General features: G+C 32.3%; 1 protein-coding gene across 4 annotated transcripts; it reads left to right on the forward strand.

Moving 5' to 3' along the window:
- Nucleotides 1–13,940: 13,940 nt before the first annotated feature.
- Nucleotides 13,941–20,019, forward strand: LOC25501447 (copper methylamine oxidase). Of its 4 annotated transcripts, none has more exons than XM_013590676.3 (12): nucleotides 13,941–14,390; nucleotides 15,749–15,897; nucleotides 15,980–16,285; nucleotides 16,424–16,536; nucleotides 16,627–16,957; nucleotides 17,043–17,258; nucleotides 17,371–17,607; nucleotides 17,768–17,953; nucleotides 18,071–18,211; nucleotides 18,784–19,052; nucleotides 19,375–19,456; nucleotides 19,631–20,019. In XM_013590676.3, the coding sequence occupies exons 1-12, from the start codon at nucleotides 14,219–14,221 to the stop codon at nucleotides 19,751–19,753; spliced, it is 2,325 nt and encodes a 774-aa protein (XP_013446130.1). In that variant the 5' UTR covers nucleotides 13,941–14,218; the 3' UTR covers nucleotides 19,754–20,019. The 4 variants fall into 4 exon arrangements, with proteins under 4 accessions (XP_013446130.1, XP_013446132.1, XP_024627889.1 ...); XM_013590678.3 differs by having other exon boundaries at nucleotides 14,219–14,390; nucleotides 15,788–15,897; nucleotides 19,631–19,753; XM_024772121.2 differs by lacking the exon at nucleotides 13,941–14,390 and adding an exon at nucleotides 14,556–14,850 and having other exon boundaries at nucleotides 19,631–19,753.
- Nucleotides 20,020–21,455: the final 1,436 nt, after the last annotated feature.

Raw genomic sequence — 21,455 nt, forward strand, 5'->3', positions numbered from 1 at the left:
CTTAATAAATAATTCTAATACAAATTCATTTTAAAATAAATAAATATAAATAAACAATTAAAATTATTTTACAAACAAAACTTCAACTTTCACCAAATCTTCGTTCCTTTTTAACTCATCTTCTCTACTTTCTTCGCTCTTTCCCTTACATTTCTAATAAACAAAACTCACCTTATGTACTACTTTCTTCACTCTTTCTCTTAAATTCCTAACAAACAAAAACTTAAATTTTTCCTCTATTTCCATTCATTATGTAAACATTTAAGTAAACTTTCACTCTCATTTTTCTTTACCCTATTTCTCGCATAAGAAACAAAACTTTAGTTTTTCCTCCATTACTTAATCACATATATCCCCAAAAAGATTTTCAACTGGGGATTTAACGAAGAAAAAGAGCCATTTATTTGACAAAAAAATTGTCCATAAATATAAACTTTTTTTTTTCAAATTACCTTATGCATTTATTTCTTCTTTTAGAAATAAACTCCTTATTAATATGAGTGAATGTCTTGAAAGTTAAGATTAACTATATATATATAGACACACACACATACATACACGCATGCACGCACACACATGCAAAATGTATTTTACATAAAATAGATACATCACTACTCTACCAACATTTCTCGATAAGAGTTAAATATGTAATGTGTAACACCCCGTTTTCCCAATATATAAATTTCTTAAACATTTATCAGAGTAAAAACCATAAACGGGATATCACATAGAAACGTAATCCAAAAACAGTTAAATAATAATTTAACTTCCACATAATATCTTAACATAGCAGCGGAATATTAGTTCAGAAGTCATAAATCAGTTTGGCACGCAGGCTCCAACAAAGTATCTCAAAAGAGTTAATCAAAACAGAAATTATCATAGCAGTTCACGTAAAAGAATGAAGCATGTTATAGCATATAACCCCATCCCGTTACGTATCAGAGCGACCTAGACGACACAGAGAAGGCAAGGCCACTCATGACAGCAACTTCACACTAAGCACGATCACCTGCAAGTTACCCATACGAAGGGCAACATTTTCAAGCAGAAGGGGTGAGATTTCATAACAAAATAACATTAATCAATGTAATTGCGAATCATAAATTAACATCATAATCATTTCTTTAACAACATTGCATAATTGCTAAACAGTTATTGCGTAATCATATATCCAATTATCATGAACAACATAACATAATTGATAAACACTTATCACGTAATCACATATTCAATCATTATCAACAAGGCATCTTAATCATGACAATGTGACAATGCTCTTAGACTCCTTATATGCATGTGGTACCAATCGTCATCATAAGTATTAATATACTTTAATCGTGCGGAGGACAAAGCTACTATAAAACGTGCGGAGGACAAAGCTCCTAATAAATGTGGTGAGGACTAAGCTCAATGATATGCTATGCATGGACTCTTAACAACAAAACACTGTAATCAACATATCAACATGCATCCAATAATTTGGAGCTAAACTTTATCATATACCATATGCACTTAGTTAAATAACGGAAGCAGCATAAACAAGTCACATAACAAGATGATATCATTATATCAACAGCAAATCATTTGCATCATAATTAACTTTCATATCTTACATGATTGTACAATACATTAATCATGCTTAATTAACGACAACATGTCTTAAAGGCTTTACAGATTGCATTAAACGTCATCATTAGGTTTCATTACCAATTAGGGGTTCACTCTTGATCAACACGCGCGACACAGATCGCACAAACACTCAAGCATCTAAATTCTGGTTGTGCTCGCGAGGCGAGAGTTCTTACTCGCCATGGCGAGTACCACTCATCTTCCAAACTAGTGTTGTTCTGGGTTCAATCTGATCCTACATTCATTCCTAATCAATACTAGGTATGTTCAGGTACTCTAAAGCATCCAAGGTCCAACTAAAAAGGTCGAAACACAAAATATGACATGCTCTCTGCCTAAGCTCGCGAGGCGAGGAAGGGTTGTTCGCCGTGGCGAGCGATGCCAGAAACGCTCGCGAGGCGAAAGGAAAAGCTCGCGTGGCGAGCGATGAAGTTCATCACTCGCGAGGCGAGGATCATAGCTCGCCGTGGCGAGCGATGAATGTCGCTACGGCTAGGTTTCCTAAAATCACAAAAATCTGTCGATCCACATGGTTCTAAGCTTGTTTTTTATTCCAAAGTTCGTCCTAAACATTATCTAAGGTCTAGGAACACTTTCTACCTCAATTAAACCAGTTCTCACCGTTTGATCATCAATTATAAGGTTTTGACCTAGTTTTCGTTTTCTCCAAATAATCCTAATTCTTGCTAATTAATCATCAGAATTACAACAACTAATATTACTGAGTTATTAGTCTCACCCTTACCTTAAGTTTGCAGAAAAACGCAGCCCTCTTGGTCTCTTGCTCCTCTCTAAGCTTTTTCTCCCTTTTTCCAAAAGTTTTCACGTACAATTTGTTTTTCTAACAATTAGGTCTTCCCTATTTATATCTTTTCTTAATTACTTATCTTATCTCACTTTCTCCCCTAAAACTATCTAAAATATCAAAACAGCCCTCAACTAAATATTTTATATTATTTTCAAATCTTTATTTTATTTAACAATAAAATAATTCTCATATCCTTATCAAATCTTCCAAAACTCATAACTCATCACGTCATCGATCGAATCATCATAAATCATCAAAACATATCAAAATCATGCATATATTATATAATTATAATATAATCACCTAAACTCGATTAAATAAACGATTAAACGAAAGTGGGCGTTACATAATGAGTGTTTTTATTTAAAGACGGATGAATTAGTTTACACAAACATTTTAGAAAAATTAATTACTTACTTAATGAAGTATGAAAGTAATTCAAAACACGAAACAAAGATATTGGTAGTTGGTGGCTGTGTTTATGGATCCTACAATGGAGAAATGGGAAGGGAGAGTTCATTGCATGGGTGAAAGTTGTTGGAGAAAGACTCTTGCTTGCCCTGATTTTCCAATTCTACCAAAAGGCACTCTTGTTGGACCATTCGTGAATGGTAGTATTAACTAGTTAGCACGTCATAGCTTAAATTGTCATATGAATGAATTGAAAAATGTTATTGTCGATCAGTTAATAATTTTATCACTTGATATGCGGCTGGAGGCATGTAAGTATATGTTGTTGTCTAATGGTTTTATTGAAATGCCCCAAAATGAGCCTGATCTTGATTTTTTGGACGTGCCCCAAAATGTACCTAATCTTGCTGTTTTGAGGGGTCGATTGTGCCTTTATTATTATGACCAGATGAGAACCCATTTCACTTTGTGGGGAATGAGAGAGTTTGGAGTTCAAGAGTCTTGGACCCACTTGGTGAATATTAGCTCTTTTTCAACTTCTTCGTGGTTTTACGAATCTGAACTATTATCATCACGATTTTAATATGTTGTTTCTGGTATGTCTGTTTGAAAATGGAGATGTCGCGTTGCTGGTTAGCAGAGCTACTTATCCTGATATTATGTATAGTAGGAGAGATGATAGAGTTAGTCATATTAGACTTCTCAACCACCAAATTATGTATGCTCATGAACATATGTAGAGTTTGGTTTTGCCTCTTCCTCATCCGCATTAAGCTTCTATGCAGCAAGCAACTGCTTGTTTTTTCTGAACTTATGTTAAGTTGTGCAATTGGCGTGACGACTATTGATTATTTTTTAGTTGTGTTTTTCATATATAGTTTAACTCATCTTCTCTACTTTCTTTACACTTTTCTTTTAAACTCATCTTCTGTACTTTCTTCACTCTATCTCTTACATTTCTAACAAACAAAATTCACTTTATCTACTACTTTCTTCACTGTCTTACATTTCTAACAAACAAAAAACCCAAAATTTTCCTCTATTTCCATTCATTATGTAAAAATTTAAGTAAACTTTCACTCTCATTTTTCTTTACTCTATTTCTTTCATAAAAAACAAAACCTTAGTTTTTTTCCTCCATTTCTTATTAATATGAGTGAATGTCTTGAAAGTTAAGATTAACCATATATATATATATATATATATATATATATATATATATAGGATTTGCTAGAACACACCCACTAATTTTTATGTGGGAGTGTTTTAGCAAGCTACACCTTAAGGTGTATTTAACTACTTTTTAGTTATAACTTGCTAAAACACACCTTCCAAAAAATAGGTGGGTGTATCCTAGCAAATGCCTATAGGAGTTGCTAAGATACACCCACTTATTTCTTAGAAGGTGTGTTTTAGTAACATTCACCTTAAGGTGTACTCCCTCCGTTCCTTTATAAATGTCACTTTTGCATAAAAAATTTGTTTTTAATTAACTGTCGTTTTCAAAGTCCAATGCATTATTAAATGTGGTTTTACCTATATTACGCTTATATATTTATTGCAGAGAGAGAAATATATGAAATGAAGTATTAAATGATTAAGGTTATCATAGGAAAAAGATAAATTGTTGTATCAAAAGTAGTAAAAGTATTTGTTGTCTTGGTTTGTGTAAAAAGCTAAAATGTGACAGTGAAAAAGGAACAGAGGGAGTATTTAACAACTTTTTAGTTATATCTTTGCTAAAACACACCTTAATAAAATTAATTATTCTACCAATTTTTTTCGATAAGAGTGAAATATGTAATGAGTGTTTTTATTTAAAGACAGATGAATTAGTTTACACAAACATTTTAGAAAAATTAATTACTTACTTAATGAAGTACAAAAGTAATTTAAAACACGAAACAAAAATATTGAGTAAAAATATTTAGAAATATTTGTTGTTTCTAGAGTGTTGATATCGTGTCATTTTTCCTATTTAAAACAATTGTAGTTTTATTGTTATGTTATGCTTATTGTTCATTTTATTTTGGGTGAAATGAGAGAGTTTGGAGTTTAAGAGTCTTGGACTCGGTAGGTAAATATTAGTTATGATAATCTTCTTGGTGATGTTGTGGATATTAACTTTATTAATTTGTTGTTGGTATATTTGTCTAAAAATAGAGATGTTAACCAACAAACAATCTTCTTTAGATAGAGTTCTCAACCACAATGTTTGGTATGTCGGTGAACATATGCATAGCTTGATTTTGCCTCATCTCATTCCCATTAAACTTCTATGCAACAACAATTTGATTTTTTTAATATACATTAAGTTGTGCAAGTGGTGTGATAACTATTGAATATTCCTTAATTGTGTTTTCCTTAAATAGTTTGATTATTTTGTTAGATGATTTCATTGTATTTATTGTCTATTCTTAGATTAAATTGTGTGGATTGGATTAAGACATTATTATGAGTTAACTTTATATTTATCCACTTGCCTTTGATTTCATTTTCTAGTTGATGGTTAATTTGAATATACGTGTTAACTTTATATTTCTACAAGATGATCAACGTGGTATTTTTGATATTTTTATTAGTTGAACTATGATTTGTGACTCTAAAACTTATTAATTTTCTTTAACTAGACTATTGACCCGCACTATCGCGCAGGTCTAGCATACAATATTGGTCGGGACATTTTGATAGCTATAAACTAAAACATTTCTTCCCAAAATATCTCAAACATGAATTGCTAGATAAAAAAGATTAATAGATCATTAAAGGCTTAAAGTACATTTTAAAAAACCACTTTATAAACTACATTAGATGTGACCCAGCTATCTTTTCAGTCTCTTTTTCTTTGTTGGTATAAAGTTTTAATCAAGTCTCATGATATTAATACTATTAAATGGTGCATAAGAACAATTTTCAATCCTTATAAAAAAATGCTTGATTTAGTTAGTCTCATCATGAGAATAATCCAACATATTTTTATTTTGACGGGGAAACTATAACTTCGGATTAGAAAAATGAACTTGCATTACTTTTTGGTTGATATAATAGCCCTTCCAAATAATTAGTATTACATCTGCCAAATTTTCATGATAGTGAGGAAAATCTTGTATAAACACCAACTACCTTAGTTTCTTTTGATGTTTTTCTGATATAGTAGCAAGTGAAATCAATCATTTCAGGCTTGTGACAAATTTGTGTACATCTGAAGAAGACTTGACAAAAAAAAACATCAACCACAACTGCTGTTGTCAATTCCTGGTGGATCTTCATTTAGTTTCTTCAATTTTCATACACTTTTTGCCGCATTAATGACCGATGCATCTCCACCATCAAGATAATTTTTTGTCAATGATTCTTAATAACAGAGTGATTGAATGTGAGATAAATGAAAAAGTAGTACTGTTTGTATAGAAGAGATGTCATTGAAAGAGATAAAAACAATCTTCCTTGTGGCAAGCCATGATTTCAAGGAAAGACATGAATTGAAAATGCCTTTTGGGAATTTCAGAAGAATCCTTGAGCTTGAAAACAGTTGTCCCTCCCATTAGATTAAGTTTGTACTTATGGGGAGTGGTCTTAAATGTTGGATCATTCTACGCAACCATAAGCTTCTCAATCACATAAATTGGCCCTTCCTATCCTTAAACAGAGGAACCAAAATCTTTCTAACACTTGCATGGATAGTTACACCCTACAACAAAACAATTAATACTCAATGTTGAATGCATCCCTTACTCTCTCATACAACCGTGCATGGTAATGAAAAGCAACAAATTTGATTAAAGGAAAATGGTCACGTATCAAGGTTTGTAACAGAATATTTTTCATGTTAAATCAAAGGTATGTACTTGTGTTTTATATCAAAGGAGTCCCAACACAAAAAACTGATGGAAACTATTCAACATGACAACAATGATATGATTTAACATGCAAATACGAAGAAAAGCATATTGACAATGCAGTAATTAAATTCTTGCAACTAAAATTATATATTGTTTTTTTTGTGACTACAATTCTTAACATTCATTAAAATATGTTCAACAATCTATAAGCACGAGGTCAATAATTTTATGCTGCATCATTGTTTATCCTATAAAAGTGTGATTTATCCATCAAATTTGTGTTGTTATACATTAACGTGAAGACAATACCTGAGAATCCAGCAAAATCATATGAATACTTCCAACCTCAGCTGCGTTGAAACGGTCAGGAGTGGTCCAAAGATTAATCACCCTACCCTGGATCTGGAACTCAATTCTTCCACCAACAATGTCTGCAAACTTAGTGAGCTTTGGAGCTTTTCCTGCGATACCAAGAAAATTGTTAATATACAGGGCTAAAATTAATTCTTAAAAGAAAAACATGAAAACAGTTAATATATGATATTACAAAAACAAACCTTTGGATGCCATGACTTTGCAAAGACAAACTTTTCTTATGAATACTGTTATGAACTCTTAGTTCTTAGAGATAATGACCAAATGCAACAAATGGTAGCTTGTATTTATAGTGGATGTGCTAGAAGGAATTGCCCAACACATAACAACAACGTATTAAATGATGTCTATAGAATGCTGGAGTATAGTCTGCCAAATACTTGGAGGGCGAGTCCATGGTTGGACAAAAACACATTGAGCACACAACCTTCTACACTAAGTCTGCACATTAATTATGTAATTGCACAAAGCCAAATCATTTAATACATGTAGTTGGGTGATTAGGGCAATATTGCAAGGTGCCAAAACATGGTTTAGGCTAAAAGGATTAAGCATAAAGTGGGCTCTTGCTGCAATTAAGGTTAGGGATTAGTTGCAATCAAACTTTCTTTGATTTTAAGTAAGTAAGATACATTTGTGGAAAACATAAATAATTTTCTAGTTGAACTATGATTTGTGACACATATAATGTTAATAAAATTTGAATTAACCATTACTTCGAGCAATTATTTGATGAGTTTACTTTTGATACAATGTTGTGTGATTATTTATAATTTAAGTCAGAGATTTTGTATGATCAAACAAATATGATTTATTGGTTGTATAAAATATTTTTACACGACGATTATATTGATTAAATCATTTCTTCATTGTCAATTTCAATTTAATTTCAAATTGTTAAAAAGTGAACAAACATACATACAATAGAAAACAAAAATAAAAATTATTCCAACTCGTTTCTTCTTTGTATTTCCCATCTTTAAGAAAAATTCATACAATAGAAAACAACAATAAAAATCATCATTAGGTTTGTTCAACAAGAAGAAATGTAAGAATATATAGTGATCAGAGAGTAATTAATTCAAATTACTTAATAAATAAATAAAGAATACAAATACAAATTCATCTTAAAAAAATAAAAATAATTAAACAATTAAAATTATTTATTTATTTATTTAAAGACAACGAGTAAAGACAACAAAACATATTTTCTCTATTAAGTCTTCGTTCCATTTTACATTTCTCTACTCTCTTCACTCTTTTTCTCTTACATTTCTAACAAATAAAACCCACCTACTCTCTCCACTCTTTTTCTTACAATCCTAACAAACAAAACCCCAAAATTTTCCTCCATTTTCATTCATCATGTAAACTTTGATTCTCACTTTTCTATCCCCACTTTCTCACATACTAAACATAATCCTAACTTTTTTTCTCTCCATTTCTTAATCAAATTTTCCCCAATTTTTTTTTCTCAAAATGTCTCTTCCTAATCTTACTTCAGATCTTGTACTTGAAATCTTTTCATAGCTTCCAATAAAGCCTTTTGTGAGATTCAAACATGTTTCTAAACACTATTATTCACAGATTTCTGAACCCAAATTCAAAAAACTTCACCTTGAGAGATCATCCAAAAACACACATATAGTAATTACATCATATTCCTACGACAGCGAGGACAAAGTAATTTGGAAAGTTAGTCCTTTCTCAATGCGCCATTTGATAGAACGTCAAACATCCATGGTCTATGAAGACGAGTGTCTTCATTTTAATGACGACCTTTATCATATGGTGGACTCTATCAACGAACTCGTTTGTTTTATGGGTCAAAAATGTCATGAACGAAACAAATATATCTGGCTCACGTTCCTCGTGGATTTCGCTATGATGTTTCAACCGATACATATAAGGTTAGTAACATTTCAATTACTCGTTATTTAGGAAAAAAAAATTGATGAATTTAATTTTGACAAGTACTATCTTACTTTACAAGTAATTATTTATAATGAAAATCAAACTTTTTGTATGAGTTTATGTTTGATTGACTGTGTAAAATACGTAAAATATTTTTACACGGTTTATATGAATTAATAATTAAATCATTTCTTTGTTGCAATTGCTTAAAATAAATTAAGATAGTTTCTATATAAATGACAAACGTCAACCTTAATTATTTGTATTAAAACTCAAACTGTTGAGACTTAAAACACAAGTAATCGGATATAAGAGTTAATGAAGTTACAAAGTAATTCACAACATGAGTCAGAGCAATTCAATTAAGTAAAAGAGTTTTGGAAAAAAATTTAACAACGGAAAAGCATTGAATGGTCACCGAAGATCTCACTTTCTTAAGCATAAACTTCATCATTATTCCCAAAAGGTGGAAACCCCTTTCTCAATACAATAAAATAATAATATGGCAAGTTATATAAAAGTAAAACTGATGGCAAGTATAATTGCAAGGAATATTCTCCAAGACACATCCTCATAAATAAAGTGTTTTTCATGTGAAACCAAATAAAAAGTGACGTAGAACTTTGGTAACAAACTCAGATAAGCTACACAAAGTGCTCATCCTCACTGGAGTCATCATGATGACATTCACCCAAGTATAAATCCACGATATGCTCATGTTACAACATGTATTTCCCTCCTTCATGTTGTTGCATCTCTTTGCTTTTAGTCTTTAGCATTTCAACATCATACTTTGAACTGCCATACTCGTCCTCAAACGTGTACGGCAAAAAAGATAGGATCGTTGTCCTTGCGAGATTATTAACCATAGAGACAATCTTCTTCTCTATACCATTGCACGGCGGATAACCACTAGGGAGTCTGACGACCATGCAAGTGACTCCATTATTGACCACCAATTTTTCCAATTCCTTCACAATTGTAGCGGGATTTTTGATGATTATTTGAATGTATCTTCCGAGTTCTCCATCTTCACGAGATTGTACATGTGTTCAGGTAACCATAGGACATAGAACACAATACTCGTCTTCTTCGTGCCAACATCAACGCCCATAGAACATAATACAAATTTAACAATCCGAGACCAATGACTAAGATAAAAGTGCACTGTTAAACAAATTTAACATCTTGATCACAAAACTAAACTGAATAAACCATTACAAAAGAAATCCACCATATTAACTAAAAACTCATTCACAAATCACTTTTTAAAACCCAACACCAAGAAAACAAGAGAATTATTCAATCCATGTTAGAACAATGTTTTTTTTATGCGGTTGTCCAATTCAAAAGTTTTAACGGAATCACACTACAACATTATCCAAAATTCAAACAACATCATATTTCAAAGACAAATTACATATTTAAATTAAAAAACAAGAATCTAACATTCACAACCAAATCAAGTAAATAATAATATCAAGAACAAATACATAGATCACAAAAGTGATAAACCAATGCATCAAATAAGTATACAAATACAAGTAACATTCAATCAACAGTTTAATAAGAATAGAAAATATCAACACAAAAACAAAGGGATCAAAACATTCACAAAAATTAATCAAAGCATACGTCATACAAAAGCGTCATGTTCAAAAATATAATTATGAGGATTATTGCTCTGACACCATTATGTAACGCTCCAGATTTAGATCCATGACATTAATTTTATTTATTTCTTTTAGAAAAATAGATTTTTTTTAATAATAATTCCTAACAAAAACATAGACAAAATTTCTTAAAATAACAACCTTCAATATTATTATAATTACAATACAATCAAAAAATGTTATTCTGCTCCTTGTGCGCATCAAGCATACAACATCTCTTCTTTCGTACCTAAAATGTTGGCTGTAAGAGTTAATCTTCAACACCCATGAAATAATTCAATAATAAATTAAGAAGTCAAATAAGAATATACGACCATCATCTAGGCCTAAGATTAAAAAAAAGTATGATTGGTTGAATGAAAATAATGTATATATTTCAATAAAGTATGATTGGTTGAATATACGACCATCACGAACATCTATAACTACTTTTCTTCCTTAAAAAAAAATCTATAACTACATTTTTATTTTTTTGACAAAAATAACATTTAATATTTTATTTTCCTTCACACTCATATTTTTTATCGGTACACAATCTAAGATGATAGTTGGAGTAGGTCTATGTACGATAGAGTATGATTGTCTATCACTACAACATGGCGGTGAACCTACAAAGACTCTAATGCTCAAATTAGTAAGGTTTTAGAAAAATATAAAGGTTTTTCATAGAATGAGTTGTGGACTTTTTTGCAATGTAACAAACTCAACAAACAATATTTATTTTTTTCAACGACAACAATAATATAACAAATATAATAAAAGTTCTTATTTAAGGGTATAATTGAAATAACACAAAAGCTAACCCAAAATCCTTTCGAAAATGACTATTTTCTTTATATATATATATATATATATATATATATCAATGATTCCAAATTTTCACTTAATTATAAAACAAAAATATATCAAATTGTCATAATAAAGTATAATGCTCACTACCAAAAAAAAAAAAAAGTATAATGCTCATAAGCTTGTATCAAACAACATCATTTATCCCACCAAATGATTAAAAAAAATCCTAAAAACATGAGTTTATTAATTTTTAAAGTTCTTAATAGCTAAAACAAGTTCAAAAAAAGTTAATTTCTTCAAAATTGAGTAAAATCAAAATAAATTAACTCAATTTTACACGATTTCACCACGAGTGAAATGACTCAAAATCGAGTTAAATTAATTTTGATTTCACTTTAATTAATTTTACCACCAATTTAACACAAATTCACATCTAAAAACGCGATTTTAACAACATTTTAGATTCTTAAAAAGTAAATTAAAAATATGGGTTTAAACGCCTAATCTTTTAAGCTAGATTTTTGAAGTGAAATTCAAACCCATTTTATATTTCAAATTCTCCCCATTCCGTTCCCACTAGACAAAAAATCCCCGGCTCAAGATCTTAAAGGAGAGAATTCCTACAATAATCTCCTGGAAGGAAGTTCACCTCCCTAAATGTTGGGATATATATACTCTTAATTGCAGAGGTATACATTAAATAGCTGGGAAGACTTGTTATAAAAAACAAAATGACGTTATTGGCTACATTGGGTTGGGTTAGTTCCTATTTCACATCATCAAAATCTTTTTAACAATTATGCGCTCTAAAGAAACGAAAGTTGACACGTGAAAAGACTCGTTATGAATTTACTTTTTTTTTTTTTTATCGAAACAAAGTTAGGTCATTTAAATGAAGTTCAATTGGTGACTCCATGAACATATGCTTTTTATTGAATAAGTTCCGTAGATCAATTTATGAATTTATTAAGTATCAAAACTTATTAACCACCATCGCATTAACCATGAATCCTGGTCGATGGGGTAACCATAGTTTCAAGGTGTTTAATATCATGTATATTTTAGCACTTCTAAATTGCGGTTAATCATGTTTAAATTCATGGTTAATGAAAATGCATTAATTAATAAATTTTGACACTTTGGTGTTGATTCCCCGCTCCCCACTTGCTCGTTGAGTATTTGTGAGAATGCGCTCATGGGTAGCCAGCCACATGAAAGTATAGATATGATTGGGACCTTTTTAACCCTATAAAGTCTTCCAATCACCCTCAACTGCATAAGGCCTAGAAGTAATATGATCATGTAAGGTATAAGCACTTTGAACGGTAAAGAGTAAACATGTGGGTGATGATTCCCTTCCCATCCGAAAATATTGTGAATATCTTTAGAAGCCGAAAGTGCAATCACTTGATTCACGATGGCATTAGGAAGGTTCTCACTCATGAATCTCACATCTCACTCCCCATTTTGATTCAAAGTATCTCTTACAAAAAGAGTGATGTCAATGTGATTTTGAAAAGTTAATCCGATAAACTCTACATTATACATAAGCCACTTATACGCAACCAAAAATTGGTATTTCTACCACCACCACTTTGCCACACTATTTACCCTTGAAAGTAAATTAGCTCTTCTACTCCACAAACATCACTCACTTTTTCTCCCCAATAAAAATACATATTTAATATTAAGCCTTATGGAGCTAAACATCCCTACATTTGGGATGGTGTTAGATCCTCCATAAGGGGGTCCATACACAAATATTTGAGTGTAGATTGAACTCTCAATCTTTTTATCATATTAAACTTCTCCGTCTCATCCACTAAACCAAAGTCCCTCTCCAATGTTTGTTTTTTTCTTTAAAAAGAAGAATGGGTCCTACAACATGCCATTATTTGAGTTGCATTATTGCATGCTGCATTTCCATTCAGTTTGGGTGTTGATGTCTCATATTCAGTGGTGGTTAACTAGCTGATTTGGCAACCTTGTCTTGTTCCTCACGTCACCACTCTCTCTTCCCACACATCAACCTCACATTCCCACTTTGACCACTTATTTCATCATTCCTTCATTTCCATTTCTAAAACAATAGCCATGAAATGTTTTTGGAATATTCACCAAACACCACTTATTTTTTAAGCACTAATAACACATGGACACACTTATCCTATACTAGTGTGACATCTGATTGATCACTTAAGTAAATGATTAATTCAATTTACGATCAAAATTATTGTTAATTCAACTATATAATTAACATTTTTTTTTTCATGTGATTAACCAGATGTCGCATGTGTAAAAAATGGATTAGTGGGAAACATTTTTATTTTATTAAGTTACATTGTACATTAGCGTGACACCTGATTAATCACTTGAGTAAATGATTGATTCAATTACGATCAAAACTATGGTTAATTCAACTACATAAGTAACATTTTTTGCATATGATTAACCAGATGTCGTATGCGTAGCTAAATGGATTACTAGGAAACATTATTGTTTTTTAAGTTACATTGGTGGTCTAGCTGGAAAGCATCAGAAGAAATCTAGTTATTATATAGTAACTAAGTATCTTTCATTTCATCCAATCAAAACTCCTCATTCTCTCTAGCTACTTCAAAAAAGAGTGTGTTTTTGTGTTTGTGTTGATCTTGGCATTGAGGGTGAGAGTGGTGGAAGGAAGGAAGGTGAAACAAGTGTGAATACTATTACTGTATGTCAGTGGAATATTACAGTGGAATTTACTACGGTGAGCTTGCTAATCCTTTGCAATGGCCACAGTTGAGGAAAAAACGACGCCTATTTGTTGTTCCCTCCAAAACAAGAACAAAACTGCTGCAAGTGCAACCTCTCCTAATGTTCCTCAGCAAAAACAACAGCTACCTTTCATTTCTGCCGTTGATTCGCGCCTTGATCCTCCTCCAAAATCCGCTTCTTCCAAAGGTTCTTTTTTGATTTCAAAATATTTTTATTGTTTAAATATTTATTTATTTATGTTTGATGTGATCATTTTGGTGTTTGACTTGATCAACACTGCCATAGTTTTAAATTGTAGTAGTGGTCGCGATTAAACTTGTGATTACGCTTTGTGATGGTAATAAATTATTTGAAGGGATAGAAAGAGTTCAACTTTAGGTTGTTGGGGTGGAATAAACAAGTCAGTCAAATTAAATTAGTGTTGTTTTGAGTCAATTTTTTTCTTTTTTTTTGTCTAAGTAAAGCACAAGTTAGCAACATCGTGTGTCGATCCAAGTGGTAAGAGACTCGAGCACCTTAAGTAGGTGGTCAGTAGTTCAATCTCTGACTGTATGGAAAAATCTCAATTGGGAGGGAGAACTTACCTTGTGTGTCCAACAAGTTTCCCAGAGGAGATTAGTCACAATCAAACTCAGTTGAATACTTTGTACGTATGATATGGCTATAAATTCACTGCATGTTTTCTCAGGGTAGTATTGTATTGAGTCTATTTATTTGTGTTTCTTTATTCTAATTATCTGACTCAATTGAATTTCAAGTTTTAGTATTATTGATCTCATATAACTTCACCTTAAAGCATTGATGGCAATTATACACTGCATGTTCTTTTATGCTGGTTCTCAATCTTTTCTCTTTTGTTGTTTTGCTTTTTTGCTTGTGTTACTTACTTCCATGCCTTCTTGTTTTCTTTCTCTGTATGCTTGGTTATGGGAAATAATTTTACACAACTATTGCGACAACCTTTTAAACGGTTAACACAATTCAAATAAGTGGTTAATTACGTTCAGTATATGGCTAATGAATATTACAGGTGTCAAATTTTTTTAACCACAAATTTATATGTGATTAACCACAATTTGAAGGTGTTCAAATCTACATGTAGTTGAACATCTGAAAATTATGGTTAACCACATCCAAATTCGTGTTTAATGAAGTTACATTGGTTGTTAATAAGTTTTTACACTTCGTGTATCAATTTACCATATACAGAACATAATCAATAATATATTTGAACTGCGTTAACCACTTAAAAAGTTGTAACCGAAGTAGTCAAATTTTAGTTGTTAAATAACACTGCTGTTTTATATTTTACCCCCGTTTTCGATTGGGACAGAATTAGGATTATAGGATTTAGCTTCTCTGTGGTGTTCTGCTTATGGATGCTTCAATTTTGATGCTATGTTTTGTTTGGTGGTGGATTAGGAAGCCTTGTTGTGTACTAAGTTTCATGCCTGCTTTTTTGATTTCCTATTTGTTGTTGATCTTGATCTTTGCTGCATAGTTTAACTTCTATTTCTCTTCAATGAAATTTTTTCTTCTATCAGAATTAAAAGATAGAAAAGAAACCATTTCCTTTGACATAGGTATTACAGTAATGGCGAAAGCACAAACTTGCCATCCTTTGGATCCACTTTCTGCTGCTGAAATATCCGTAGCTGTTGCAACTGTTCGAGCAGCTGGAGCAACACCTGAGGTACATTAAACATTCTCCTCTTTTGGTGTAGATTTTTTTCTTGAGTTTTCACGCTGATGAAGATCTTTGATAATCTTGTTAGGTAAGGGACGGTATACGGTTCATTGAAGTAGGCTTGGTAGAACCAGAAAAGCAAGTAGTTGCGTTAGCAGATGCGTACTTCTTCCCTCCTTTCCAGCCCTCGTTGCTCCCGAGAATAAAAGGTGGACCTGTGATTCCATCTAAATTGCCACCAAGGAAAGCGAGATTGGTTGTCTATAATAAGAAGTCAAATGAGACAAGCATATGGATTGTTGAACTTACAGAAGTTCATGCAACAACTCGTGGCGGACATCATAGGGGCAAAGTGATTACTTCTACAGTTGTTCCAGATGTTCAGCCTCCCATGGTAAATATATACTATTAATCAATTTGAATGGATTTGGAAAGAAACACATGTTTGGACAGATTAAAAAATTGGGATTATTAATATAACCAATAATCTATTCAAAATTGTTTATTTACATTATTCACTGTGAACCTACAGGATGCTGTGGAGTATGCTGAATGCGAAGCTGTTGTAAAGGACTTTCCTCCATTTCGAGAGGCAATGAAGAAAAGAGGAATTGAAGATATGGATCTTGTGATGGTGGATCCATGGTTAGCTGCTAAATCAAGATGATTTTGATTGACACGTTACAATTTATTTCAGCCATTCTTTTATCTAATGTTTGTTATGTTGAATCTTAGGTGTGCCGGATATCATAGTGAAGGTGATGCTCCAAGCCGCAGACTTGCTAAACCACTGTTCTTTTGTAGGACTGAGAGTGACTGTCCTATGGAAAACGGCTATGCTCGTCCGGTGGAAGGAATACATGTACTTGTCGATATGCAAAATATGGTTGTCCTTGAGTTTGAAGATCGTAAGCTTGTTCCCCTTCCACAGGCTGATCCATTGAGAAATTATACTTCTGGTGAAACACGGGGAGGAGTTGATCGAAGTGATGTGAAACCCTTACAGATTATTCAGCCAGATGGTCCAAGCTTTCGTGTCAATGGAAACTTCATTCAATGGCAGAAGGTGGTTCATCGTCTATGTGCTTTTTCTAAAATTATTTCATATGAGATACATTGAGAAATGCTAAAACTAATTGTCGATTTTGCAGTGGAACTTTCGTATTGGATTCACTCCTAGGGAGGGTTTGGTTATTTATTCAGTAGCTTATATTGATGGAAGTCGTGGCCGAAGGCCTGTGGCCCACAGATTGAGTTTTGTTGAGATGGTTGTCCCTTATGGAGATCCAAATGATCCTCATTATAGGAAAAATGCTTTTGATGCCGGGGAAGATGGCCTCGGTAAAAATGCTCATTCACTCAAGAAGGTCAAGGCATTTATTTGGACATAGTTCCGACCATTCATATCTTAGTTTTCTCTAATTTTTTCTTTAGTTTAGAAGTTATTGAATTTCTTTTCCTTGATGACGTTTGTTTCAGGGCTGTGATTGTTTAGGCTATATCAAGTACTTCGATGCACACTTTACAAACTTTTATGGAGGCGTTGAAACAATTGAGAATTGTGTTTGCATGCATGAAGAAGATCATGGTATGTTATGGAAACATCAAGATTGGAGAACAGGTTTGGCTGAAGTTCGACGGTCTAGAAGGTTGACAGTGTCTTTTATATGCACTGTTGCTAACTATGAGTATGGATTTTACTGGCACTTTTATCAGGCAAGTCCATTAGCAGTGCATTTATCTTAGTCTTTTATATTATTTTGGTAGAACCAATCAAATATTTTGAAGCCAAGATATAAGCTTTTAAAGTGATTGAATAACAAGCATGCGAGTTGGCTTTCTCTGCATTTATGTATTTGTGTTTTCCTACTTGCAGGATGGAAAAATAGAAGCTGAGGTCAAGCTCACAGGAATTCTCAGTTTAGGTGCATTGCAACAAGGTGAAACTCGAAAATATGGCACAACTATTGCACCTGGCTTATATGCGCCTGTCCACCAACACTTTTTCGTTGCTCGTATGGACATGGCCGTTGATTGCAAGCCCGGTGAAGCATTTAATCAGGTCAGCATGCTATTATATTTTGAATGGAGACTCGTTTTAATCCCTGATAAATCCAATTTAGTCTTTGATCACTATGTGAGAATTTATTCGGATGATATTCACCTTCTGTCTGACCAGGTTGTTGAGGTGAATGTCAAAGTTGAAGAGCCGGGAAAGAATAATGTTCACAACAATGCATTTTATGCCGAGGAAAAACTGCTTAAATCAGAATTAGAAGCAATGCGTGATTGTGACCCTTTATCTGCTCGTCATTGGATTGTAAGTTATTATTCCTTCATTTTTATCCCCAAAAAAGGAAAGAAAAATCATCAGAGGTTAATTATTTTTCCTATATGATCTTTCCTCTATCACACTCCACTGTAGAAATTGTAACAGGGACAATCTGTATATTTTCAAATCTGGCAGCTGTTCTATGCTTCTTCTGTTCTGTAAGTTATGGAAGATGTTGCCAAGTTTTTGTGCTGCATATGTTATATATATTTTATAAGAAAATAGAACATGCATTGTCAATGAAAACAAGTTTAACACCGATGGCCAAATTGATTACGAAGTGGGATTAGTTACGTGATTCTGGTAGGCAATTAGTTCAAGAATATTGCAACATAGTAGTATCATATCCACTTATATTAAGAAAGTATAGACAATTAATTAGACCAATTTTTTCTTGTAGATTTATATACATTCTTGTTTTTAAAATCATATTCATGAACATCTATTGCCGATTTTTTCATGTATCGTTATTCAAATTTTTCAAGTGCACATTTCCTGCAAACATATTCACCGTCTCTAGCTTCTACCTAGAGTTTCTCAAGTATATCGTTTGTTTTTAGGTTAGGAACACGAGGAGTGTGAACCGGACTGGGCATCTAACGGGTTACAAACTAGTTCCTGGTTCGAATTGTTTACCTTTAGCTGGATCAGAGGCTAAGTTTTTAAGAAGAGCAGCTTTCTTGAAGCACAATCTATGGGTTACTCCTTACGCACGCGACGAATTGCATCCTGGTGGAGAGTTCCCTAATCAAAATCCCCGCGTTGGAGAGGGTTTGGCTACTTGGGTTAAGCAAAATCGACCATTGGAAGAAGCTGACATAGTTCTCTGGTTAGTTTCTTCAAAATATGTTATCAAACTATCAAAGATAATTTATGTGCATGGATTATATAATCCATTTGTATGAATTGGAGCCTATCACAGGTAGCTAAGGTAGTTCATGATTGTGGTTTATGATTTCAATGACCAAAGACTAATCGAACATGAACCAAATATTTGACAATAAAACAAAAAACAAGTAGATTATAAAATTATGATGAAGATGAAAACGATAAAAAAAAAATCATACGGACCAAAAATGCATATAAGCCTTTGATACTATTATCATTAATTTTTGTACATAACATTATCTTATTTGGCGGAAATATTTCAGGTACGTATTTGGGGTGACACACATTCCTCGATTGGAAGACTGGCCTGTTATGCCCGTGGAACACATTGGTTTTATGCTTATGGTATTTCCATTCGCCTTAACTTATAAGTCTTTGTCACTCTTTCTTTCCAAAATTGAGATGAGTTTGATATTGAAACACTAGAGATTTGCATTTTGTCTTCAGCTTTAATAAATCATAAACCTTTTAATAGAATTGAATCTGATTGTGTACATGCACAATTTGTTTATGATGTAGCCACATGGATTTTTCAATTGCTCACCAGCAGTAGATGTTCCACCAAGCCCAGGTGATTTGGATGATAAAGAGAATGGAATGCCTGCTAAGCATAGTCAGAATGGTTTAATTGCCAAGCTTTGAAAGCTCCAAAAGCAGAGATATTCAGGCTCATTAAGCTTCTTTATGTGGAATAAGTGGTTCTTCAAAATTAAAATTGAATAAGTGGTTCTATTCTACCTAATTGAACATTTAATATTGCTGCTCGTCTTAATTAATCCATGGTGGTGTGTAACACTGGTTATTTAAAAACAGTTTAATGTGTAATTTGTTTGTATATAGATGTAATTCTCTCTCTTAATCCAGTGGTATATATCCTACTACACCATAATGTTGGATAATGTGATCAACTTTGTCTCTTCTTCTCTCTCTGTCCAAATCTCGAACCGAGTACTTTAAGGTGGAACGCTAATCTTGCAACCAAGTGACCTCTCGGGAGACGGACAACATGATTCAAAACATAACAAAAGGACCAATATATCAAATGAGAATGTATCATTACGAGTATATAATGTTGTTAGAAGGATATAATCTTTCCTTTCATTCTCATGTAAAAAATAGTATTAAAAAAATGAAAGAACCAATATATCAAGCAAGAATTTTCTCACTAGTACATAACAAAAGGACCTTGCATGAGTATACAAGGTTTTTGCTAGTTACACCCTCTTTTTATCTAGTTACACCTGCTACAAATTTTAAACATAAGAAAAGGAACAATATATTCTTGTAACTAATTCAAATTTTCAAACACTAACCAGAACATCCACAACCACATCTCCTTCTCTTTATAGCCATGAAAACGACGAAGCAATCACAGCAAGCATGTTTGATTTTGTCTTCTCATGTAACCTTTTCAAATGCCTATTGTTTAGATTAAGTTTTTTATTTAGTAATTTAGATTTGGAGATTTCTACGAATTAATAAGGATACTTTTAAGAGAATGAAATTCACGTATGATTGGGAATTTTTTTTTAAATAAGTATATGAACTCATTTCACACAAGTGTACATAAACATTTTTTGTTGAATGATTTTGTGTATCGTTTTTCATGGTTGAGAATCGTACCTAAACGTAATTCATGTGCATTTACTTTAACTCAATTCAAGCATATATACTTAAATTAGGTTTAAGTACATTTACACAAGATCAACTTATGATGGTTTACATAAACTTGGTCACATATCACATGTATATTTTGAATTTCTAGATCTTACACAAACTAAGTTCAAGTATGTTCACACAAACTTAATTTATGTAAGTTTACGAGAATGTTACGCCAAGAATATTTTGGATTTCACCGTTAAATATTTTAATTTTGAGGGTTGTTATCAAGAAAATATGAAGTATAACTAGAATAAAAAATCTACTAATAAAGAATATACTTTTAACTGAACTACAATTAACATATGTCCATGCTAAAAACTTGTTTAGATTTTTTTTATGTCATTTGTTTAGTTGTTTTTGGTGATGTATGTAATTTGTTTATATGTAGCAAGTATATGGGGTGATAGATAGGATAACAATGACTTCACATTATTATTATGATGATAGTGTTGAACCTGCCAATTATTGGTGATCACAACAGCATAGATTTTTTATGATAAAAAAAAGGGGGGGCCGTTCAACTAAAGCATAGGATTCTAATCTTTCCCTCCATGTGACCTGTTTGTTTACCATTTGAATGAATGAATCCATTAGCTAATATTACAATAGTATTACGGATAGAACCTTCCCACAATCAATCCATACCCAAAATCGGATAACCCATAATTCAACCCAAACCAAA

This window comes from Medicago truncatula, chromosome 8, assembly GCF_003473485.1.
Source record: "Medicago truncatula cultivar Jemalong A17 chromosome 8, MtrunA17r5.0-ANR, whole genome shotgun sequence".
Taxonomy (NCBI): Eukaryota; Viridiplantae; Streptophyta; class Magnoliopsida; order Fabales; family Fabaceae; genus Medicago; species Medicago truncatula.